Source organism: Caretta caretta, chromosome 13 (genome assembly GCF_965140235.1).
Source record: "Caretta caretta isolate rCarCar2 chromosome 13, rCarCar1.hap1, whole genome shotgun sequence".
In the NCBI taxonomy this organism is placed as follows: domain Eukaryota; kingdom Metazoa; phylum Chordata; order Testudines; family Cheloniidae; genus Caretta; species Caretta caretta.
This window is the reverse complement of record NC_134218.1, coordinates 14,379,098-14,404,935: the sequence shown is the minus strand read 5'-3', so window position 1 is coordinate 14,404,935 and position 25,838 is coordinate 14,379,098. Positions and strand designations below refer to the sequence as shown.

General features: G+C 40.3%; 1 protein-coding gene across 8 annotated transcripts in view; it reads right to left on the bottom strand.

The window, feature by feature from the left end:
• Positions 1–25,838, bottom strand: part of BCAS1 (brain enriched myelin associated protein 1) — a 95,495-nt gene that overhangs the window by 49,516 nt on the left and 20,141 nt on the right. For all 8 annotated transcript variants that reach the window (XM_075118754.1, XM_075118759.1, XM_075118755.1 and 5 more), the window contains exons 4-6: positions 15,897–16,486; positions 2,316–2,459; positions 1,296–1,340 (exon numbers count right to left, since the gene is read on the bottom strand). In XM_075118754.1, coding sequence (XP_074974855.1) covers positions 1,296–1,340; positions 2,316–2,459; positions 15,897–16,486 — 779 coding nt within the window. The remainder of the gene's footprint in view (positions 1–1,295; positions 1,341–2,315; positions 2,460–15,896; positions 16,487–25,838) is intronic.

The window sequence follows — 25,838 nt, the reverse complement described above, 5'->3', positions numbered from 1 at the left end:
CACAATAATAAGACTCCTACCATCATAATGCTTCACAGAGCTACAATAATGATGATTCCTGGAGCTCACACATTTGATGGGCCAATTTTTGCTCTGTTACACCAGTGTAAATCCAGAATAACTCTTCTACCTTCAGCAGCAAGACTCTAGATGTAACAGCATGTAGAAATTGGCACAATGGGCCATATCTTCAGCTAGTATAAAGGAGTGTAGTTCCAATGAAGTCTGTGCCTATGAAGGTTATGCTGATTTTCACGAGCTGCTAGGGGTGGGGAGGCAATGTCACTGTAGGAGAGACTGCAACCTGCATTACGTTAGAAGAATCTGGACATTCTTTCTACTCCATTTTAAAATCATCATGGAGAAACTGACTCTCACCTCCCCGTGTCCTCTAAAGCCTGAATAAATGAGAGAATTATACAGAGGTGGAGGGGGACTGAATTTACCTCACAAACCAGGATCAGGGTGCAGGTTTCAGCTACTTAGCAGGAATAGTACAGCCCCTCCAACTACAGCATGCTCCTAGTGTGACCGCTAGAGACACACAATGAAGGTGTCAGGTCTGGTCCCACTGAAATCACTGAAAGTCTTCCCACTGGTTAAAATGGGAGTTAGATCAGACCCCTGGTGGGCACGTTCCCATCAATGGCATCTGGTTTGGACCTCAGCTCCAACAAGAGCAGAATGTGTTGTCATCTTCCTATGGACCTGTTCCACACCCTGCACAGAATAGCTACAGTTCTGCATGTGCTGAAAGACTTCTGTGACCCTATGTACAAAGAGGTGAGAATGTCGCCCTGTATGCAAGGCCTCAAGAAAAAGATCTATATTCACATTTAAATAATAGGAAGTGAAAACTGGCAGCTTTGCATAGCTGTATAAGCAAAATCATGAAGAAATCCTGACCCTATAGTAGTTAATGGGAATTTTGCAATTAAATTCAGTGGGCCCAGAATTTCATCCAGAAACCCCAAACTGATCTAGTTTGAGAATCTAAATAACTTCCAATATAACAATATTACTATTTCAGCTTCAAACTTCTAATATAGGAAGTGAATTAAGTAGTACATTCAGCACATTATTTGAAACTGAATGGAAAAAATAGACTAGTCTATGGTCATCTTTCTTCTTTTGTATTTTATTTCTGAAAGGTTACTGTTTGTTTTATTACAACAAACAGTAACCTCATGTACAGATGAAGGGAAGGCACAGGAGAAGAAAGGATAGCATTGAAGCCAATCTGAGCACACTGTAATGGTAATGACACAGAGAAAAACATCAAGCAAACTGCCTACCTTGTCCTCAGAGTCACTTTTGGCTTCTGATTTGCTTGGTGAAACCTTAAATATTTGAGAAAACAAAATACTGTAATAGTTGATGAAATATGTCCAAATTCAGTTTCTTTCAATAGGAAGGATCTGGAATTTCATCAGTTAGTTAGAACCTAGCAGGCTTATCTATGACATAAGGGAAAGAATACACATGCAACCTACAATATCAAACTCTATTTTGCTTTCCAAATGGGAAAGACTTATTGCATATTAATATGAGATTAATTCATTTCCTGAATGTAATTTTGAGACAGTGTCCGGAAAGTTAAAAATCAAGATAAAATATATATTAGACAAACCTACAGGTTCTATTATTCCCTAAAGGTGAACCCAATCATGAATTCTGATCCTCCTGGATTATAACCTATGGCATTTGCTGTCCTTTTGCATGGCTAATTTAGTATTTTCATTACCCTGCTTCCTCTCTCATTAACAACTATTGTTCTTCTTTGTACTTAATGGTTTTCCTGTCTCTTCCTTGACTTACATTTGTGCTGCCAGTAACTGATGATTGTTTTGTTTGTACATTTAGACATTTTCAAAGCAAGTTTTAACTCACAGAAAATATTTTTAACAGAACTGAATGACTTGGGTTCTAAAATAGTCTATAAGAATAGAGGAAGTTTTCCTAATCAATACCATAACTGATGATTGTTTTGTTTGTACATTTAGACATTTTCAAAGCAAGTTTTAACTCACAGAAAATATTTTTAACAGAACTGAATGACTTGGGTTCTAAAATAGTCTATAAGAATAGAGGAAGTTTTCCTAATCAATACCATTAAGTAACTATTGCACAGTCTCTCTCTCTACCTATCAATCTAAGCATTCTCTAAGGCATCAGTTTAGTTTTACAACATTAATCTTTGGTACCTGAGATGATGAGCATATTCGACATTCATAGATGCATATAGATTGGAATTTAATACACACTCTTTGTTTTTAGGTGTTCCCTATACAGCAAAACTGTAGGCAAAGACTTACCAGAGTTTTAAAGAAACTCATGACAGAATTATTGGAGTCTGTTGTGGCAGATGCCTTGGGGTTCTCTTGTTTTACTGCTGCCTCGTCAGTATTGACACCTGCTGAGCCTTGCTGCACGGCTTTTTGGTTGCAGTCATCTATGTCCTAAAAACGAAGCACAGTTTCTTCAGACCCAGCTTGTTTAATTTCCAGTGGAATGTAAAAGTAACACTTGTGATTTGCATCCTGTTGCTCTCAGAGTCATAACCCCAATTCCAGCCATACTTATCCAGCCTACATATTCAGAACAATCGAGCATTTATACAAATCTTTTTGTCCCTCTCTTCTAATGTAGTAAGCATTTGCAGCTGGCAAGAGGAACACTGTTCTGAGCTACAGAGTATAACACACATAGCAAATAAAGTTGCATGCAGCAAAACAACCCCCCTTTTCTACCAACATGGCTTAGCACTTGTGAACAGGAACAAATGGCTGAGATTTTGGCCTTTGAAGCCGCAGTGTCTGATTACAACATACAAAGAAAGCTTCTGCTCCTCAATATTCTGCAATTTCCAGAAATAATTTTTATTTAGAAAACGCAAACAATATTAAAAAAACCTCTCAAACCACCACCAAATATCAACAATAACTTTAGCTTTTTAAGCCACACACAGCTGTCTGTCAGCGGGGCCAGATTTTCCAAACAGTACAATCAGGACAGTTCGTCCTATGCTCACACTCAGAATTGGGAATCTATTTTCAGGAAGCTCACTTCCCATATAGGCAGTAAATAAGGGCCAGATTTTCAGAAGTGCTTAGTAGCTGCCGTTAGTACATTTACAGCCTGATTTTCAAGAGCGTACAATATCCACCCTGTTGAGCTTTTCTCAAAACCTGGAACTCTTAGAAAATGTGGCCCTTAGACTGTCTTCATTATTTACAATCTTGACACCCTGATGACTCAGAAACTACCTAAAGAGCTGTGCAAAAAATTCACCTCCCCCTTCCCAAATATCTTTTACATGAATACATAAAAGAAATAACATAAAAGTGTGAGCCCTCACACATCTTTAGGTCTTGATCTTGCAAATTCCTAAGTGCCTCTTGAGAGGTACTGACCCTCCCCATCTTCACTGAAGTCTGTGGATGTTGGGGCACTGAACACCTTGTAGAATCGGGCTCTGGGCTTTAAGGGCTCAGGTAGCAGACTATTCAAATGCAGTGGATCTCATTGTAACTAACAAATAACAGTGCGATTAGCAAAGTGCAAGCAGACCAGTTAGGGATCTCTGCTCCTAGTAGATAACTTTGTAACGCTAAAGAGGCTAATAGATCAGTTAACCACCACTGTATGGATTTATACACATGAACATGAGTGAATTCAATTTCAGTTTACAGTGTTTTACGTATAAATGACTCTTTGAACAATGATTGGGCATATTCTTCTTTCCCCCCCTTTATTAACACTCAGGTTCCCTTTCTCCATTAATCTATTTTTGGGGCTTGCGCCTGCAAATCCTACTTATGTGAGCAGTCCTGTTGCAGTAAGTAGGACAGATCACATGAGTAAAGTTTTTCAGAGTTAGAGTTTGTGACCCAACAAACAATAAGCCAGGTTCTTTCCCCTGTTCTGGCCTTTCCATATTGCTGTGATGGCATAGAGGGACCAGAATCTGGCTATAACCGGTCAGCTGAAAATGCCTGGATTGGGGGAGTGCTCAGCTTGTATTTCTCTGCCCAGAACAATAACAACTGATGATTCAAACTGCACTCTATCCTGAGAGGGGAACGCATCACAGAGACGGGCTGTTTCCTCAACTTCTCCCCTTTTGGTCTGCCTATATCCACCTATCTTGAGGGAGCTGAGCTTCTTCCAGATAGATAAGAAGCAACTTCACAGTGGGTGCATAATTCTCTCTCACTTTCCTGGGGCCTCCCCACACCTACTCCATGTGTTTAGGGCAATTCTGCACCTTTCCATGCTGCAGAAGGGGAGACGAGAAGATGGCCCAATTGTCTTCATTTCAAAAGCCTACATGAAGAGCAGCAGGACGCAGAAGATCTATGAAGAGCCCGAAAAAGAGCTCTGTGTAAGTTCAACAGCTTGTCTCTCTCACCAACAGAAGTTGGTTCAATAAAAGATATTACCTCACCTGCCTTGTATCTCTAACAGAAGATCACTATGAGATAGCAAAAGTCCTACCAGCTAGGTATGCAGGTGCACGGATGGGACTGCTGGATGGGCTATGCAAAAGAAGTGTTCATACAAGATGAGGTTCGGTTGAGGTTCCACTGAAAATTGGGCCCCCTATAATTTTAATCCAGATAGTTTTCTGTAATTTTCTTGTATCAAATGTCTCTGATTAAGGACTGAGAAATGTTCCTTCTTTCTAAATAGATAATAATTATATAGTGGAATTCAATGCAGCCATGCTTGTTTACACTAGATAAATATCTGGCCTTTGAACCCTCAGGTAATTAAGTTAATCATCCCTTGAACTTATTTATTTTTTTAAAACCACTTAACTATATAGCTTGTTTTGTCCTTTTTCTTTAATATGTCGCCCATTTTAGTCTTTATATGTAGACGCTAGGATCCTCACTCACCCCCAATGTGTAAATTACCACGTTGCATTAACCATTCATTTGCACAGTGGCATTTGCAAAGTAGGCATTTACTTCTATGCATTTTGGCACATGCACAGTTTGGAAAATGTGGGTCCTAAGTTGTCCCTGTCTTAATGGCTGGTACTTGGATCTAGTGATACCAGTCTCTACTTTAATGTTTTCAATAGCTTTGCCCTACTGGAGATATTAATACATCAAAGACTGGGGCAAATTGGGAAAAAAATGGTTTCAATGAGATGTGTTAGTTATGGTAAAATAGCAGGAATTAATGAAAACTGCACTCAGCTACACAGCACCATCCATCCATTTACTAAGCCACTAAGTTTTAGTCTCAAGACTATTCACTGATCAGTATGTATGAACTGAACCACATAACTTACATTTTATGAGGCAGAAGGTACAAAACAAGTGTCCCTCTTTCACCATTCAGGCAGAATTTCAAAAAGTGAATGTTGCAATTAATATTTAAGTATTCTCCATGCACCCACTTTTCTCGGGGAAAACGAATTTTGAAATGTCAAAATTTCCTATGGGATAGCAATTCCATTTTCCAATCAGCTCTGGTGGTCCTGGACATGAAATTATTCTCGTACCTTCGGCTTCTTGTTGTTCTAAGGTCTTGCTTGATGCTGATAGAGAGCAGAAATGAGATTTACATAGGACGTTTGATCCTGCACAATTAAAGTCAATGGCAGCATTACCATCAACTTCAATGGATATAGGATCGAGTCTTTGCTGAGATGCACACACTGCTTTTCTGCATGGGGGATTGGCATAATGGGGAGACCATGGTGCTGAGCTGTTATCCACATTATAGAAACGAGATGCTCAGTAGCCATTCATTTGGAAATGGGTATTTCTGCTGGGAGCAAGCGTGCAGCCCAGGCTGCACTATACCCTCCCAGGATGAGTAGCCTCCTCACCAAACTGAATAGCTGTCTTGCCTACTAGTGACTCTGTTAATGCACCACTCTTCACCTTCAGGCGGGCTATAGTCCTTTTTTCTTAAGCTCTAATTTACTGTTTGCAGTCCTTTGCTGTAAGGATGCCACCAGGCAGTTGTTCCCATTGTCAGTTTGCTTTCTTGTAGTGCCATCAAACACACTAGTTTGAGATGCGAAGAAAGAGATTTTGCAGTTCTTAAAAAAATAATAATAATAAGTTTTGCCTTGAAAATACCAATGCAGTACACTAGAAAGACCAGCAGCCAGGTCGGGGTCCAACATACAGCTCAGAGACCTGTTATGAACCCTGCAATTTCTTCTTGCTCCTCCTTTTTCATGGCAAACAGCACACCCCAATTACTTTAAATGACTCCAGTCTGTCATGCTTGAAGGAATAACGACACATGCAAAGTCTGTTCATAGATCAGATAACCAATATGGAATCTGGAGCCTTTAAAAGCTTGTGGGTTGTTTTCTGTTAAATGGGTTTGTGGGGTTTTCTTTAATTTTTGCTTACATCTCAGAAACAAAGCTTCATTATTAAACATAATAACAAAAAATTAGAAACTTTTTTAAAAAAAAATTCAATTTTTTTCTTGGAAATGTCAAACTTACAATTTTTTGATCATCCATAAGATTTTTTGTAAAAATAATTGGAAAAAAAATCAAAAACTTTTTACAAATTTTGAACATTCAAAATTTTTCGACCAGCTCTAATTATAATCTACTAAACCGTGGCAAGAAAACAGATTTCATGCTAGAATGATGTATGCAGTATTGTACTGTAAGTGTAGTCCATTCCTGTATTCAGTGCAGAGATGTTCTGATTCAGTACTGTTTCAATGCATTATTGACTTGGGGCCTAAGATCTTATCAGTTACTAGTTTTTTACCTTCTATTCCACACCCACCAGGGGTGCAGATATTACAACAAAAAAAGGAAAAAAACAGCAGAAAGAGAAATATTTCTGTACCCTTTAGTGACGTATTCACTAATGAGCTAAATAAACTAAAATGGAAGTGCATTTTTAAATGCACTAGGGACATACTGCCCTTTTCACTCCCTCAACAAAGTTTATCTCCTCTCCAGGAGGTAAATATTGGCATTTTGAGAAGTTACTTTATTGTCTAGGTAACTATAGTGATGAGTGCAGTACAGTGCAGCCAAATGCATCTGAGTTTATATTGATTCGTTTACTTATAGTTAGATCAAGCTGCCTGTCCCAGGGCGAGCACAGGAGCTCCCTAGCCATAGGTGGAACTGCTCTCTCCTATGCTCCAATCCTGTTTGATGGGCTGGTACAGGGAGCGTTGGGGGCCCAGCCCCACCATCTCCCTGCCACTCCCCTGGGTAGCGAGCACCTCCCCAGTGAATAGGGAGGAAGGAGTTTTTGCACTCAGAGAGCACAGGGACTGAATTCAGCCTGGTCTCTAGATGTACTACACAAGTTGGGGCATAAGGAGGGTATGGAAGGAAGGTTCCTTGTACCCTTGTACCTCCACTGCTCATGGAGCAGGCCGCTGTTATTTTCTCAGGGGGGAGGATGTTTAGCATGAAGACTGCTATACAGAGCTGTGCTTGAGTTCTAAAAAAAAAAAAAAAGCCATGATGACATCACTGTGAGTCGACTTACTCACTGGCAGCAAAAAGGGGGTGGGGGGGGCTCTATACTCCTGCCAGGACCCTTCAGCCTGTGCAGTGGTACAGGGCTCTCTGGGGGGAAGAAGAGGGTGCCCACAGCACTGGCCATAGGGAAAGCAGGGACAGGGCACAATGAAGGAGTGCCCAAGCCTCCCCCTTGGCCGGCTCCGAGTGTAGACCCAGCAGCTTCTACCTCCCTTCTTGGCCATGCCTTGGCCTCTCCTCCTAGCCCACAGTGCCAGAACGCCAGCAGGGGCTCCCCATTGGGTGAGGATGCAGGCAACTGACCCCTACTGCAGAGCCGCCCCACATTGCTGGCTTGGGCATGCCCGTGAGGAGAAGCTGTGGCTTCTGGGTTGCTGCTCAGAGCTAGCTGTGGGAGGAGGGCATGGCTCCCCTATCTCTCTCTTTTGTGCCTCCTGACCCCCTCCATTGTGCTCCCCTCTTCATTGCACCCCATCAGAAATACCAGAACGCCATCCGGAACATTCCAGCACAGCTCAAGTGCTGATACAGGGGCTGTCTATATGCCTTGCAGAGCACTGAGGGACAAGATGAGAAAGGGACACTCATGCAAATCCAATCACCAGAAATCTCCGAGTAGTAAGGTAGGCTCTAGACTTGGGAGATCAGGGTTGGTTTCTCAGCTCTGCTATAGGCTTCCTGTATAATCCTGGCAAATCACACAGGGCCAGATTTACAAAGGTATTTAGGCACCTAAAAATGCAGGTAGGTGCCTAGCTGTAGATACAAAAGCACCTGTGGAGATTAGGCACCTAACTCCCATTGGAAGTCATTAGGAGTTAGTCACCTATCTGCATCTTTCGGTACCTAAATACCTTTGTTAATCTCGGCTTTAATCTCTCTGAGCATAATTCCTCATCTGTAAAGTGGGGATGACATTAATACTACATTTCTCCAACCCTTTGTCTGCCTTGTCTATTTAGACGGAGCTCTTCAGAGCAGGGGCTGTCTGTCTGTACACAGAGACAGACAGACATGCATGCACGCACACATATAATGCTCAATAATTACAGGGCCCGGCACAAGGGGGCCCTGATCTTGGTAGTGACCTCTAAGTGTTATTTCAATACTAATAACAACTTACAATCATACAGTATATTTTCTTGAAACTGCAGTATGGATTTACCAGGGGCAGAGAAACCGGTGAGACTAGTAGTAGTAATAGCCGTTAGGAGATGACGTTCCCAATTTCTTTGAGGGACAAAATTGAAAAAAAAAGTTGCATTGTATCTTCAATAGGTGGTAGCTTTGAAATACTTTGAGAGAAAGGACTCGCTGGCATTAGAAAGGCGAACAGGAGGTTTCTATCAACCTGCCATTAGGCATTTTTATCAATTTCCACTTTTTCAAAGAAATATTGCTTTGGGTCATGTTTCTGAGATTTTCTTCTTCTGTATCACAGAATTTTAAAAGAACTATTTACATATGATTTACAAAGGAGCATATATTTGTATGGGCAAGTGGTGGGCTGGGGGAGGAGGGAAGAGGAATTCTGAGCATGTGAAATCATGAATGCAATTAAAAAACTTTACTAGAGGGTTTCTTTGGTGTTGTGAAATAGAGTGGGGTACATTCTTAGACCTGTAGGCAAGGAGTTAAGTACACTGGTTTCATTAGCAATAACAGGATTTTACCTGCTTAAATCTCCAAGCCACCATTTTGCAAGTCTACCACAGAAAGATATGCATCACAATGGCTCAGAATGGTTTAACAGGCTATTTAGAAATTTCTTGCAAGGACCTGACACAATTGTTTGTACAGCTGGCAATTACAGGCCAAAGCCTTTCCAAGAACAGTATGTTCCCTGTAAAACACATGCAGTCTGTGCCAGTTTCAGTGGCCATTCTTCCAAGGATGCCATGTATAGTGGTACTGGACACGTGATAAAAGCTAGCTCTACTTCAGATGGGAAAGGGACAGTTAAGTGTGAGGCAACAGACCAAAAAAACAGGACGCAGAATATACATTGCTAAGCAAAACTAGCCTCAACAGAGTGCTTGAAACTGGTGACATCAGCAAAAGAACTTCAGTGAGAATTGTTTAGTGACGTTAACCTGAGTTTCTCTCTCTCTATTTCTCACACACATACTCTCAGATAGAAATGAAAGACACACACACACAAAACAAACACAGGACTGTCTTGCGGCCATCATTGGTCAAGTAGGAGTAGGTTCTTTATGTTCATACAGCCGTTCCAACGCATCTCATTGCTGACCTGAAATACTCTCCTACGAGAGCCAGGCTACACAGTGTGCAGAGAGGTGGAGGATTTAAAGAGCCTGAGGCAACATGCTACCAGAGCCAACTCAAAGCCCAACATGCCACAAAGCACAACTAAATCCTCAGTGACCCTTTCTTTCCCCTCAATAGACCCCCCCACATGTTGCACAGCAAGCAAACTGCATCAGCAAAATGGGTGCACAGAGGAGCAAACAAGCAAATTGCACTCACGAGATACATACACCTTTTCCTCTGGACAGTGGGCAGTTTCACACACAGTTACCTTTTTGCCCTATAATCACCCGTTTTGTACAAGGAGCTTCCCTAATCTGTTAGCCTCCATCAACAGTCAAGCTGCAAAATCAGACCCAAACCTGTGTCGTGATATGGGGCTTTAATTGTGGCCCAGCACTACTTTCAACAGGAATTTTCTGAAGTAAGGAATGCAGCATCAGTCCCTTACAGTGTAAGTCAGGAGGAGGTAATAAATATGGAACCTCACAATCTAGAGCTGTATTTAAATATCCACAAAATGCTCTGCATCAGCACATTCCACAATGACAAATGCTAATAAAAAAACCTCTGGAAATAACATAGGAGGAAAGTCAGCATTAGGAGCTAAATGTTCCTGGGTAAATGCATTTCTATAAGGAGCCAAGCTTTTGAGTAATTAAGGGTTTATACTAGAATCTTAGTTCAGTCATTAGAAAAACGTATCAAAAGAATGTAATCCTGCCAACACTTTTGTTTGTATGAATCCTGGCTCAGTGAAACATTTCAGGCAAATAATTTATCTTTTCTTTGGCTTAAATAGTAAATTCTTCATCAATTCATGAATCCTGTCCTTGTTTTGATTATGCTGTGATGTGAATGTAGTTTTGTAGACCACGAAAATAAAGACTGGTTTGTCAAACACTGAATGCTTGTGCAACTCCTAAATTAAAACTGTGGAGTCTATCCTTCACTTACCAGCAGTGTAACTGGTTATTTGTTAAAAGAAAAGCAGTACTTGTGGCACCTTAGAGACCAACCAATTTATTTGAGCATAAGCTTTTGTGAGTTACAGCTCACTTCATCGGATGCATACTGTGGAAAGTGCAGAAGATCTTTTATACACACAAAGCATGAAAAAATACCTCCCCCCACCCCACTCTCCTGCTGGCAATAGCTTATCTAAAGTGATCACTCTCCTTACAATGTGAATGATAATCAAGGTGGGCCATTTCCAGCACAAATCCAGGGTTTAACAAGAACGTCTGAGGAGGGTACAGTGCTAATAAACGATGGTCACATAAACACCACCCTATACTGGAAACCTACTGGCCGCTATTCCTACCTACATGCCTCCAGCTTTCACCCTGACCACACCATACGATCCATCGTCTACAGCCAAGCTCTGCGATACAACCGCATTTGCTCCAACCCCTCAGACAGAGACAAACACCTACAAGATCTCTATCAAGCATTCTTACAACTACAATACCCACCTGCGGAACTGAAGAAACAGATTGATAGAGCCAGAAGAGTTCCCAGAAGTCACCTACTACAGGACAGGCCTAACAAAGAAAATAACAGAACGCCACTAGCCGTCCCCTTCAGCCCCCAACTAAAACCCCTCCAATGCATTATTAAGGATCTACAACCTATCCTGAAGGATGACCCAACACTCTCACAAATCTTGGGAGACAGGCCAGTCCTTGCCTACAGACAGCCCCCCAACCTGAAGCAAATACTCACCAGCAACCACATACCACACAACAGAACCACTAACCCAGGAACCTATCCTTGCAACAAAGCCCGTTGCCAACTGTGCCCACATATCTATTCAGGGGACACCATCACAGGGCCTAATAACATCAGCCACACTATCAGAGGCTCGTTCACCTGCACATCCACCAATGTGATATATGCCATCATGTGCCAGCAATGCCCCTCTGCCATGTACATTGGTCAAACTGGACAGTCTCTACGTAAAAGAATAAATGGACACAAATCAGATGTCAAGAATTATAACATTCATAAACCAGTCGGAGAACACTTCAATCTCTCTGGTCACGCGATTACAGACATGAAAGTGGCAATTATTCAACAAAAAAACTTCAAATCCAGACTCCAGCGAGAAACTGTTAAATTGGAATTCATTTGCAAATTGGATACAATTCACTTAGGCTTGAATAGAGACTGGGAGTGGCTAAGTAATTATGCAAGGTAACCTATTTCCCCTTGTTTTTTCCTAACCCCTCCCCTCCTCAGACGTTCTTGTTAAACCCTGGATTTGTGCTGGAAATGGCCCACCTTGATTATCATACACATTGTAAGGAGAGTGGTCACTTTAGATAAGCTATTACCAGCAGGAGAGTGGGTTTGTGTGTGTGTGTGTGGGGGGGGGGGTGAGAAAACCTGGATTTTGGCTGGAAATGGTCCAACTTGATTATCATTCACATTGTAAGGAGAGTGATCACTTTAGATAAGCTATTGCCAGCAGGAGAGTGGGGTGGGGGGAGGTATTTTTTCATGCTTTGTGTGTATAAAAGATCTTCTACACTTTCCACAGTATGCATCCGATGAAGTGAGCTGTAGCTCACGAAAGCTTATGCTCAAATAAATTGGTTAGTCTCTAAGGTGCCACAAGTACTCCTTTTCTTTTTGCCAATACAGACTAACACGGCTGTTACTCTGAAACCTGGTTATTTGTTGGTTCTCAACCTCAGTGATGTTTTGACTTGAACAGGCTCTTATAAAGGCTACAAATCACAATCCACCAAAACCGATAATGTGCCAACAGCAATAATTTGAGTTTCTTTTTAATTGTGTAACATTGTGCAGACACAATCAAGTTAAATTAGCAACTGTTTGGGGGATTTTGGGTATAATTTTAAATCTTAATCCTTCTGCCATCATACATGCAAAGTAACTAGTTTTACAGGAAACATAGTATGCGTGTATTTGAAGACAGAGGCCAGGCCTTAGTTTAATCAGATGGAATTAAAGCAAAGCTCAGCAACTCAAGAATAATTATAAATTTGACAGCATTTTTATCACCTCGTTTAATCTGGCTATACAATGTTCATTCCTGGCTCATCATGAAAGGTCTCAGGCTCCCACACCCCCTGCCTTTTTGTGTTCTGTCCCTCAGATATACAAAGAAATGCCACAAAAGTCAAGGCTAAGGCTGAAGTTTCACTCTCACATTGAGTACCAATTGAGGCCCTTACCCTACAAGCACCTATGTACATTTGTGACTTCACTGGGACCATTTGCATGCTGAAAGTTAAGAGTATTTACAGAATCAGGGAGTTAGTCCACAAGTAGTTCCACTGAATTCCAAAGGCCTTATATGCAAACTAAGGCCCCAATCCTGCAAATACTTATGCATGTGCTTAACTTTACTACTCCAAGTAGTCCCATTGATTTCATATGTATAGGTCTTTACAGGATTGGGGTTGAAGGTAGTATTCAACATGAGTAACAGTAGCAGATGTCCAAGTATCCAAGCTAGAGCTGTGGAATAGCAGAAACATTTCTAACGTGTAATTGTCTGAGTTGGAAAAGTTTACTTTGATTTGATCATGTTTATGATGCATTGATGTTCACTTTTAACAAACGCTCGCATGCTTGAGGTTTACAGAGTGAGAATTTGTTCACAACAAGCAAATGTTTAACTCAAATTCCTAGTGAAAAGCTACTTTTGATTATGTATTGCAGTGTACAATGTATGCTTCATGTTTCACTGCTTGCACCAACCAACAGCATGAACTGTACACTGCCCATTTTATAATCAAATATGCAATTTGAAATGTTTGCTTTGTGCTTGCTTAACATAAAAAAAGAGAATCATAGGCCATCTAGAAGTGTTTGCCAGTCAGCGACAGGTGTGATTCTCTATAACATTTTTATACCAGCAAAAATCCCTACTGTAGATGCAGTTATAGCAATGTCGGTTTGCTGATATAGCTTATTTTGTTTGGGGAACAGGCATAAGACATAGCTCTAAAAACATTCTTTATTTCTGGTATAAGTTGTGTCTCCTCTCAGGGGTTTACCTGTGAGCAAACCATTCCTAGTAAAGTAAAATGGCATAGGTCAAGTCTAAAGAAATTAACAAACAAAGCATGAATTGTGAATTTTATATTTAACTGTAAAGGTAACAATTCTAATCAGCTATAGGTCAAGACTTAATCCTGAAGAAATTTGTAAATATTTTTTAATACTGGCAGAATATCAGTCTTTCCCTGGATAATTTGCAAACTGAAAGAAAAGGTAATATGTACTGAATACATTATTCATTGTGGATTATTTATTCAGCTCTGCTTTAAACAGTGGATGATTTTAGATTCCATGAGTCCAAGTCAAAACACAAATACACAAGTGTGCATAGGCACTATATCCCATATGTTAGAAATTAGCTGTCTGAAATACCCAGTGATTATGCACCATTTTTGAAGGACAGGCACAAAAACACATTTGTTATCAGTAAACTTCTATTCTTTCAAACTCTTATCTTAAAAGAAACTGGCAAGCCTTAAAAAAAAAATTGATAAATAGATTTATTCTGGGGCTGAGATCCTCCAGAACTGAGATACCAAACCTCGGGGGGGGGGGGGGGGGATGAATTTCAGAGTAGAAAAAGAGAGACTTATTTTAGAAACATTACTGCAATAATATATTCAGAAGGCAAACAGATCTCGTTCAGAGACATTGTCAACAGTGCTCAAGGCAGCAGTTAGTGATATTCCACCATTAATGTAATTAGAAGACTTATACTAGAGCCATCAAAATAATAATTGCTCTTAAAATTGCCTTTTCCTCCATAGATTCTGGTAAACAGCTGTCCAGTTTTTATAATGTCTTTTTTCCCCAGAGACCATAAAAATATTTGAGCTAGATCCTCAGCTGATGCAAATTAGCACATTGAAGCAAACAATAGAGTTACACCACTTTACACCTGGTGAGGGGCTGGCCCTTTGAGCAACATAGCCATCCTTGAAGTGCCATGATATGCAAAATTAATCTCTAGTAATTTTGATGGTATAAAAATTTACAGATGAAGCCTGAACTCATCCCTTAGAAAAAATTTGGGCTGGATGCTCAGCTGTTGTAAAGTAGCGTTACTGTGTTGAAGTCAGTGAAGCTATGTTGATTTGCCCCATTAAGTTTAAGAACCTATTAATAATCATTTAAAAACAGAAAGAACTCTGATTACATTTCCTCCTACATTCCACTAGTTCTACTTCAGAGTGCTAACAGCCCTTCATAAATAAAAAATAAAATAAAATTAATAATAAACCACTGCACATTTACTTCTTGCTACTACCCGCTATTCACAGGAAGAGTAAAAAGAGCCATCACATTTGAGACAAGTATAAAGCAACTCAAAAGTAGCATCAGAACAATTGCTATAGATACAAAACAATTGCTTATCTCAAATGCTGAGATCTTTTCTATAAAGCACACAAGAGAGTCAAGGTCTATTTCCAGCTCTGCTACTGACTAGCATATGACCTTGGGCAAGTCACTTAACTTATTAATGCTTCATTTTCCCTGTCTCTAAAATTCATTCCTATCCATTCTAAAGAATTATCATTCTTTGGATGAAGAGCACTACACATACAAAGTGCGAAGAGTTACTATGGTATTCTAGTCTTCACTTAAGGTTGTGACCTAATATGTATGATATTCAGAGGTAGCTAGTGCATAAAATGAGTAAGTTAGTATTTTATAAGCTTCATGTGAAATATGGCTAAAGAATTTCCTAAAACCATTCAATATCAGACACTGAGCTCCTAAAGCATGAAAGTCACTTGTGCTCCAAGTACATTTTTTACACTTGCAGCCAGCTGGTGTTCATCATCTAGACTAACGAAGCATGAATATAGCTATCTTGCCCAAGTCTTTGGTAAAAATATAAATGAACTTAAGCTGTACGTCAGACATCACCAATTTTGTCATGAAACAGATGCCACAGCTTTTTTTCATCTTCCAGAGATTGTTAGATACCCCTGATAAGTGGGGGAGTCACACTACAAAACAAAGATATTTGCTGCCTGATTCATACAACCATCAGAACATGATGCTGTCCTGCACCATTAATATTCCTAAGAGATTTCATTAAGGAAGAAATTGATATTCCCATTCAAACACTTGCCTTCCCCTGTGGGACATTGTTTGGTGTGCTCTGTAATCCAGCAGCCTCTTCCTCTGCGATACCTGCGTCAGGAATTTCCGTAGTCTGGCTTTCCTCTTGGGTTTCAACTTGTGTCTTACTCTTTTCTTTCTCCTTCCCCTTTTCCAGGTTGAAGAGTCTGTCAAAGAAAGTTACTTGTTTTGTCTTTGATAAGGCTTCGTCCTCTATCTCAGGTGATGCTAATGCTATTAGTTCAGTGTCAGTAAGTTCTGCTGTAGAAGGGGCCTGGCTTAGGTTTTTATCAGACCCTTCCTCCAGCACAGCTGTTGCAGGACTATCTGCTATCTCACTTGATGCTTTGTTCACTTCAGGCATCTCTGAACTGACATCAAGCTTAGATGATCCAACTGATGAGTCTGTAGCTTGCTCTTCAGTACGTCCTGGTACAGGCCGTGAAAAAGCAAAGAGAAAACGAAATTTTGCAGCTGGCATGGGTTTCTTGGCTTCAGTCCCAGGATTTTTTCCATTTGCATCAGAAGTGGAGCTTATCTCTATTGTCTTCTCGGAAGAAACGGCCACATTATTCTGTTCAACACTTGTCCTTGCATCCACTGCAAATAGAAACATAAAACAGCAATTATCCAACAAAGCGGGGAAGTTATCCTATTAATCATGGTGGTCTAGAGCTTTAATAAACTCATTCTAAAATGCAATGCCTGTGTGAAGACAATATATACTGCAATGTGTTAAGTAAATGTGGTGTTCTGTGGTACAAAATGTGAGCTTCTGCTTAGCTTTGAGGCCCGATTCTCTGAGTTTCTGATGTTCTCTGTTCTCACTGAAGTCAGTGAGAGTTGTGGTGCTCAGCACCAGCCTAGGATCAAGCCCATTATTTCTTTTCTCAGACTTCTACCCTAACTAGAAAAAGACTAACAAGGGGAGGAGCAGAAAGTATTCCCAACTCCATTTTACAGATGGGAAACTGAGGTACAGTGAGATGGGAGAGGAAGAATGGCCCAGTGATTAGGGCACTAGCGTAGAACTTGGAAGACCCAACTTCAGCCCTATTCTGCCACAGACTTCCCATGTGATCCCTTGGGAAAGTCACTTAGCCTTTCTATGCCAGTTGGGTACCCTCTACAGTTTACTTTATTTTGTCATCTAATATTTATATCGTGGCAGCACCCAAAGATCCCACTCAGAACAGGATCCCATTGTGCTAGGCGCTATGTAAACACATCCATGCTTTTCTGTAAAACTTGCTAAAATGCCCATTTTAACAGAGAAACATTGAAATTGGACTTTCAACATTTGAATTTTTTTTAAACTTCATATTTTAAAATTTTTTACTTAAAATGGGCCAATTTTTGCATTGAAATGGGCTCATTCTTGGGGAAAGCACCCATTTTTTTTTAGCCAAAACCCCATGCAAAATGATCAGTTTTTCAGTAAAACAGACTGTTGTCTAGTTGGCAATGAACTGTGAAAAAAATTCCTCAAATTTCACCTTGTTTAGCATTTTGCCTTTAAGTTTTCGTACACTTCAAATTAAATGCTTGAAAGGCAACAGTACTAGCGGGTATCACCTAAGAAGCAGCGGCATAAAGAAGCAGTTCACGTTCAGTAACATGGCTGAGACAATGGCTTAGTTCAGCAGATGACAATTTGAACATCACAGCAATGCTGCCTAGAATATTTCATTTTGATCCTTTCCCATTGCGCATAAGGACATCATAGTCCTTGACGATCAACAGTATGACTCTGCTGAGATTTTTCTTGATAGAGCACAAGAGAAATCCGACTTACAGCAGCATGCACAGCGTAGCTAAGATGAATATATTATTATTTATATTGTGGTAGTGCTTAGGAGCTCAGTCATGAATCGATACCCCATTGTGCTAGGTGATGTACAGACAAAGAATAAAGAGAGAACAACGAGGAGTCCTTGTGGCCCCTTAGAGACTAACAAATGTATTTGGGCATAAGCTTTCGTGGGCTAAAACCCACTTCATCAGATGCACATTGAGTGGAAAATACAGTAGCATATACATTTATATGTAGTACATGAAAAGATGGGAGTTGCCTTACCAGGTGGGGGGTCAGTCTAACGAGACAATTTAATTATCAGTAGAATACCAAGGGAGGAAAAATCACTTTTGTAGTAGTAATGTGGGTGGCCCATTTCAAAGAGTTGACAAGAAGAGGGTTCCTAGGTCCATACACAACAAGTAAATCAAATTTACACTCTTGTCATAAAGTTAACTCTTTGAGTAATTAGTTTAGACTCCAGACACTGCTGTCTCCATTCTACTATTGCCTACCAACCAGCAGGTGGGAACCTTCTATAACTGGAGTGACAAGAGAAAGACAGAGCTTTAGGAGTCAGCTGATATGCCAGCGTGAATGTAAATGGGATTTGTTGAAAGGCTTGCCAGCAGGGAAGGAAACAACTGATGAAAACTGAGGGCTGTGACAATGAGATTCATCACCAAGGTGAGGTTCTTACCAGATGCCAAAAGGGCCGGTTCATTTAGTTTCTCTACTTTTACCACTTTCAATCTGGTATTTTCCTCCTCCTTCCTCATGTGTGTGTGTGTGGGTTTCATTAACTTGTGTTTGTCAATAAACAGATTTTTTCCTTTTCCAGCTCTGTACTTTGAAAGGTAATCTCACATTTTATGCCTTCCCTGTTACTGCTTATGTAAGAAAATAACTTATTCTGGCAACAATTTTGTTATCCTTTAATAAAACAATATTATCTAATTGCTTCTGCAATATTCAGTGTGCATTTGTTTGAGCATCTGTGCATGCAAAGAGAAGTTTGCATACAATTATTAAATAGCTACTCCCCTATCAATTTAAGGTCTACTAACTATTGATATCTCTCTCTAAGCACACAGGGCCAGATTGTTAAAGGTTAAAGGGATCTGAGTTACCCAGGAAAGAATTTTCTGTAGTATCTGGCTGATGAATCTTGCCCATATACTCAGGGTTTAGCTGATCGCCATATTTGGGGTCGGGAAGGAATTTTCCTCCAAGGCAGATTGGAAGAGGCCCTGGAGGTTTTTCGCCTTCCTCTGTAGCATGGGACACAGGTCACTTGCTGGAGGATGCTCTGCTCCTTGAAGTCTTTAAACCACGATTTGAGGACTTCAATAGCACAGACATAGGTGAGATGTTTTTTGCAGGAGTGGTGGGTGAAATTCTGTGGCCTGTGTTGTGCAGGAGGTCAGACTGGATAATCATAGTGGTCCCTTCTGACCTAAATATCTATGAATCTATGAATCTACTTAGGTGCCTAAAGATGCAGATCGGCACTGGCTGAGATTTTTAAAGGTGTCTAGTGTAGTTCCTGAACTTCCTCAGGAGTTTTGCCGGAGAAGGGACTGCAGTATCTGGCCTTCACTTAGTAATTTAGAGAAAGAAAACTTGAGAAGGAATTTCAGGAATTCAGATAGGGATGTGGAAGACAACCCAGAAAAAAAGAACAAAAAGGTAAATGGACATTTTTTTTCCAGTTAATAACAAGGACAAGAAAAGTCCACTGGAAATAAAGATGCTTATATCATAAAAGATGCTGTGTTTTTTAGAGAGAGAATCTTGTTAAATTCTCATTTTTTAAAACATAGCTTGTGAAGCCAAGAAAGTACTTATGTCTCTAATTATCACCAAAAAGAAGAGCAGCTGCACTGCGTGAGCTTAGAGTTTTTCATGTCTTGAATGGAAGGTTGAGAATAACCATCCAATCAACATTAAAAGTCTAGTTTCAATCCATAAATACAAAGACATTCCGAACTGAGTCTTCTACTCTTTAATAGCCCCTGGTCATTTGGATCATCCAGGGCTAGACTAACAGATGATCACAAATGAGTTTTATTTGACAAGTGACTATGAATTTGTAGTAGTTAATTTTGATAATTAATAACAATTAAATGAATTGCCAACTAAAGCAAGTACATGACTAGCGCTGGTTAAATTTTTGACAGAATAGTTTCCATCACAAATTGCAGTTTTGTTGAAATCAAGATTGTTTGGGGGAATCTGTTGATTTCAACAAAATATTCACAATGAAACATCTAACAGTTGAATTTCAACTTTCTTGTTTAGTTTCAATAATGTCAAAATGTTTCATTTTTACTTTATCATTTTGATTAGTTTTGTTAACTTGTATATTATATTAAAATATTAAATATAACATCATATTTTTAAAATAATGTTTTAATATCAAAGTCTAAATGAGATGACTAAATGTTATCAAAATGAAATATTGCAATGACAGATGACTCCATGCATCTGAAGAAGTGGGTTTTTTACGCACGAAGGCTTAAGCCCAAATAAATCTGTTAGTCTTAAAGGTGCCACCGAACTCCTAGTTGACTAACACAGTTACCACTCTGATTCATTGTTTCAGATATTGCAACTTTCTTACAATTCAAAAACATCTTTATGTTCTTAAACTAAAATTTGCATGTCAGCCTAAAACCCTTTTAAAAGTCCATCAGTGTTGTCTAGCACGATGGACTGTAATAGCCTTGAATGAGCCACCGCAGTGCTTCTGGTGAGTAATACACATTTTAAAGGATTCTAAATATGTAGTCATACAAGAAGGATTTTTTCTATTTTAAATTTTCACCTTTTCATTTAATTTTCAGTATATCTAATTAGTATGTGACTTTCTTTTCCCAGATATTTAAAATGTCATTGTTATTGTATTGTTAAAATTGCTGTACATTTAAGAGTTCCCCCCTGCTGTATGTATATTACCTCACCCACTTTGTATGTATTTACATGGCACACCCCAATGGTTTGCTAAGAGAAGTTTTGATCTGACTAAAAGATCATCTATTTTCAAAGGTATTAGAGCCTCACTTACGAGCATAGTAAATTTGTTTTCTCCCTTTTCAAGCTAATATTCTTCATAGAATGAAATTCTCATTCAGAAATCTATGTTATAGGGCAAAGTTTCAAACTGGTGGTGGCTGGATGACTTTGCTCCATCCCTCTCAAAACGCAGTGCTCTTTACAGATTATCTGCAAGCAGCACTCTTGATATGTAACCATTTTTGGGTTGCAATATTGTAACTATCTGACAACTCAGCAGCAGCGTTTTACTGGACAAGCAGAGAAGAATGCCATTTGTTATAGTTACCAAATTAATTGCACTTCTGACCCTCTCCTGGTCTCTTTGAATGTATCCCCTCAGGTGTCGGGCCTTGAGCTGTTACTTCTGGGTCGGGGAAGGGTAGGGTGACCAGAAAGCAAGTGAGAAAAATCGGGGCAGGGTGAGGGGTAATAGGTGCCTATATAAGGAAATCAGGACTGTCCCTATAAAATTGGGACATCTGGTTACCCTACAGAAGGGAGGGAAGAATTGTATGTTTCTCCTAATCTCAGACCAGTCCTTGGGTGGCACTGGTCTGCATATCAACTGTGGTTACCTCAGCAGATCTGAATTAGGTTCAGCACATGCAGTTCTGTTCTCTCCAGTAGCAATGACAGTCACTAGGCAGCCTTCTTAAAACAAAGTATTTAGAACAAAAGCATTTCAAAAATTTTAAAACACTGAACCAACCATCTTCCACAGGGGGATCCTGGTAAGTCTAAGCCTCCCATAGACCGCCCCTGCCCCCCCCCCCCCCCCCAACCCCTGAGACTGCTTGGGTCTGGGTTGCATAATCTGTTCCTTTAAATCACTAAGCAGTTCACTCAGTCTGCACAAGGGAGAGTGTCTTTAAAGCTGCTCAGCCTTTTGATCACCCCACCCAGGAGTCAAATCACTTAATTGTTTAGGGTTGCTTTGCTCTCTAGGCTCCTAGACTTGGAAAACAGCTGTGTAACTTTGGGCTGAAGCCTGGATGTAGGCCACTGACCTGAAATTTTTCCTGAAATGTTTGTTGGGAGGTTGCTTATTGAGCGCCATTGTGTTACTTTCCTTTTTTTTCCCCCTCAACAGTCCCCTGTTAAACTGGATCAATATGTTCATGCAGAAAAGCTTTACAATCCAACAGAACTGTACTGTAACTTTACCTTTGCCTCCAGCTCCAGAGCAATGCACCTAGGGAGGCAGCCACCGATCCACCCACACTGATGAGTAGCAGATGGCAATGGAGCCTTCCAAACAATGTTATTCCCTTTAGTTGTATCAGAGGAGTAATTTAACTCTCTGGATTACTTTTGTTATCTTAGCAGATGGGTGTGTGAAATCCACCTATTTACCAAATATACCATTAAATACAAATAACTCTCACATGGTAAGGGCGTTGTTGGAAAGCACAGTAAGAAATTAACAAGATAAAGATTTGGATCTGATAGAGATGATGCATAACTGTTGGCAGGGGCACAATTGAAAACTTCTGGTGGTATGCAGCGGGGTTAATAGGCTATTTAAGATTTATTACAACTAAACAGTATGGAATTGAGGCTTTGCACCATAATGCAGCTGAACATTCTTTTACTGTTCCAGAAAAATGTTCAAAGGCTAGATATTTCTACTGGCTGTAGCATACTGGTAGTTTTCACTTAATAATAAAGTTCTAGATAAGACTGGAAACAATATTTAGTAGCTGATATGTGTAAGCAGCGAGAAATGGAAAATGTCCCAGGCAGGAGAAACACTAGTAACATTCACTCCGCTGTATCTGTAGAAATGTGAATTGAAACAATAAGGCTACCAACCAGTGTTTTCTCAGCACGTAGCAGGATGCTTTAACAAGGCTTCAAAAATAACAGGTGGGAAGAGAAATTAAATAGTTTCCAAAAGGAAAGCAAAGAGACATTTAAAAGATGTGGTTGGCAGCATGGAACAACCATGCCTGAGCACTTGCGGCCAAATGTTCAAAACAGTCCAGGGCCAAATTTTCAAGCGTTCTGCACCCGGAACTGGGACCAAATTTTCAAACAAGGTCAGTTCTCATTTAGGCATCTAAATAAGGGCTAGCTTATGACAGTGCTCAGCACTCATAGGGTGCCATTGTGATATTTACAGATAGATTTTCAAAAGAACGCAGCATCCAGCACACACCACCAACGTGCTGAGCTTTTTTGAAAATCTGTCCCCTCGTGTTGGTGCTGAGCAGTCTTGAAAACTGTGGCCTTTCTCATCTTTATTGGGATTCTTTAGGAGTCAAAAGGTCTGATCCTTCACCTGTTGAAACTGATGGAAAGCTCTCATTCCCTTGAGTGAAACTGACCCTAAATGGCTTCTCTGAGAAAATGCACATCACCACCACCCACGCATCACTGGGTTCTTTTCAGCTGATATTTGCAAAGCTGCCTAAGGATTCTGGATGTGCAGTTCCGGTTAGAATTAATGGGAACTGGATATCCGGATCATCAAGGCAGCTCTGAAAAACCCCAGCCTTGAATCACACCATACTTCCAATTTTTCTAATGCATCAGACATTTAGGTTACTGCCTTGCAATGGTCTCTAGATAGATTCCTGACATCAGTGGGACTCTGTGTCAGTTCAGGGGTCCATCTACATGGGATTCATTGCAGGATTTGAGTCTTCAGAGACAATTAGGTGTATACAGTCACAATTTCGTTTCTCATTTGTTTTTTCTGTCTAAAGATGTATCAGAGACACCCGATGAAATGCAAAACTGCTTGCACATAAAGATTTATGTATTTCCTCAGGTAATTGATTCTGTGGAGCGAAAATGGGGCAGTTTCTCAAGTAAAATCAGGCTTGTTTCTAAGTGAAAATGGGTCCTTTTCTTTGAGTGATTAATCTGAAAATTAAAACTAAACAATATAGACAGGTCAGGGGGCTGGGTTACATGATGTTTGTCTTCAGTTAAATAAGTCTTGATCTTGCAGTATAGATGGGATTGAGCATGCATGTAACCATATTCCTAAATTGAAAATCTAAGAAAAAGCATGTTTTTGGTACTAATATACCCATTTTGTTGAAATTGCAAGTTTAATGAAATTTTGGTGAGAGGAGGGATGTAAAACTGACATAAAACCTCAATAAGACTCATAGCAAAAGGTTTATATTATGTTATTTAAAAAAGTCACAAAGTTTGGAGTCACATTATGTCCGTTCATATATTAACTCACCAAGAATCAAAAAGAAAAAAAATAGGGGAAATCATGAAATTCAGAATCATGCAGCATTCTTCCCTTGCTCTGGAAAAAATAACCTCTGATTGTAAGTACAATTCCCTGCTTCATAAATTTCACCAGGCCTTTGGCTGATACCTTAATTAACTGCCTGCTAGCTCACCACATGGACATATTTGGAGAAAAGCTGTATGTTGGTAACAATGGTAGGTGTGTGCATGTAAGAGAGAGATCCATAAATGAAATCGATACATATTTATATCAGAGGGGATCTAGCTTTCTTAGCAAAAGAAAAACAGTCCATGTATGTAGCAGTAACTAATCAAAACTCCATTCTTCCCTCTATGGCAATAACTCACATAAGGGAGGGGAATCCAGCCATGTTTCCAGGATTCTTGCACTGGGGATTTGAACCGCTGTGGAGTAAGGTAGGAGTTCCACTGACTTAATCTGCAGGCTTCAGGGAACATGTAGGAGACAAGGTCATTCAGGCAGATGGCTCTTTGCATTTGCTCTACTGTTGAGCCCCATGGACAAGAGTCTCTGTGGACCAGTCATGAAGGTATATGGATAGCATACACTGACCAGTGGGTTTCCCCCCGCCCCCCCGACAGTATAATTTGGAAAACAGGAAGAAAAAGGCAGCTATATGTGAGCTGAACCAAGTCAAATAGCGTTAATCATTCAAGTATTGAGCTAACACCCACAATTTATACATGATATTGACATATGTTCTATGTACAAAAAGACAAGGCTCCACCTATGTACTGTAGTTATACACAAAATAGTAAACTAATGTCCAGGGCAGACTATTACAGTCACACAGGTCAGGGGGCTGAATTACATTATGATAGTCCCTAAACACAGATAAAACAGGCTTTGGTCTTGCAGTGTAGATGTGACTGAATCCTTGGTTAACCATATTTCCAAACCACGCTACAGTCCTGATGGTCACATATGCAGTTATGCTCTGTTGTTGTAACTGTGTTAGTCCCAGGATATTAGAGAAACAAGGTGGGTGAGGTAATACTTTTATTGGACCAACTCAACATATATTGCCTCCCCACACCTGGTCTCTCACATATACGTAGCTATGTAAATTATGATTCTGTGTACTGTACCTTTAAATTTCTAGACATCTAATGAAAGGAGCTGCCATTTTATGTTGTGTTCAGGAGCAGCCTGTTACAGAGGAAAGACACAAACTGTGTTCTCCTGGAGAATTTACTTTCTTTAATAACTAAGTGTATGGGTGATCTCTGTAAATAAAAAACACTGTTAAAGTGCCAGTCAGTGGCACAATTCAGGATCATAGTTAGGTGACCTCTACATGAAAAAAAATGGATCCATGTCTTAATCAGGTCTGGGGGACAGTCATGTTATTACTACTTTCCCCGAGACATTCTGTGTCTGTACTGTAGATCGCATCAAAAACAATCAATTTACTAATTTATTGGCCTTTTACCCACTAACAGCTCCTCTGTTAAGGGAGTTAGGACTTGTAAACATCTTGTCTCAACTTATTGCTTGTACTATATACAAATGTAAAAGAAAGGAGGTTCTAATAGTTTTTTCTTAGTCAAAACAATATCCCAAGAGTAGCCAAGAACATAATCAGGAATCAGAAAATGAGTCATGAATGTTTAGTACAGAGGTGGGCAAACTATGGCCCACGGGACCATCCTGCCCAGCCCCTGAGCTCCCAGCCAGGGAGGCTAGCCCCCTGGCCCCTCCCCTGCTGTCCCTCCTCCTCCGTAGCCTCAGTGCACCGCGCCGCCGGTGCTCTGGCCCGCCGCTGCTGCTGGCAGGGCGGCGGCATGGCTGCGAGCTTCTGCTGCTCTAAGCAGTGTGGTAAGGGGGCGGGGAGAGGTTGGATAAGGGGCAGGGGTCCCAGGGGG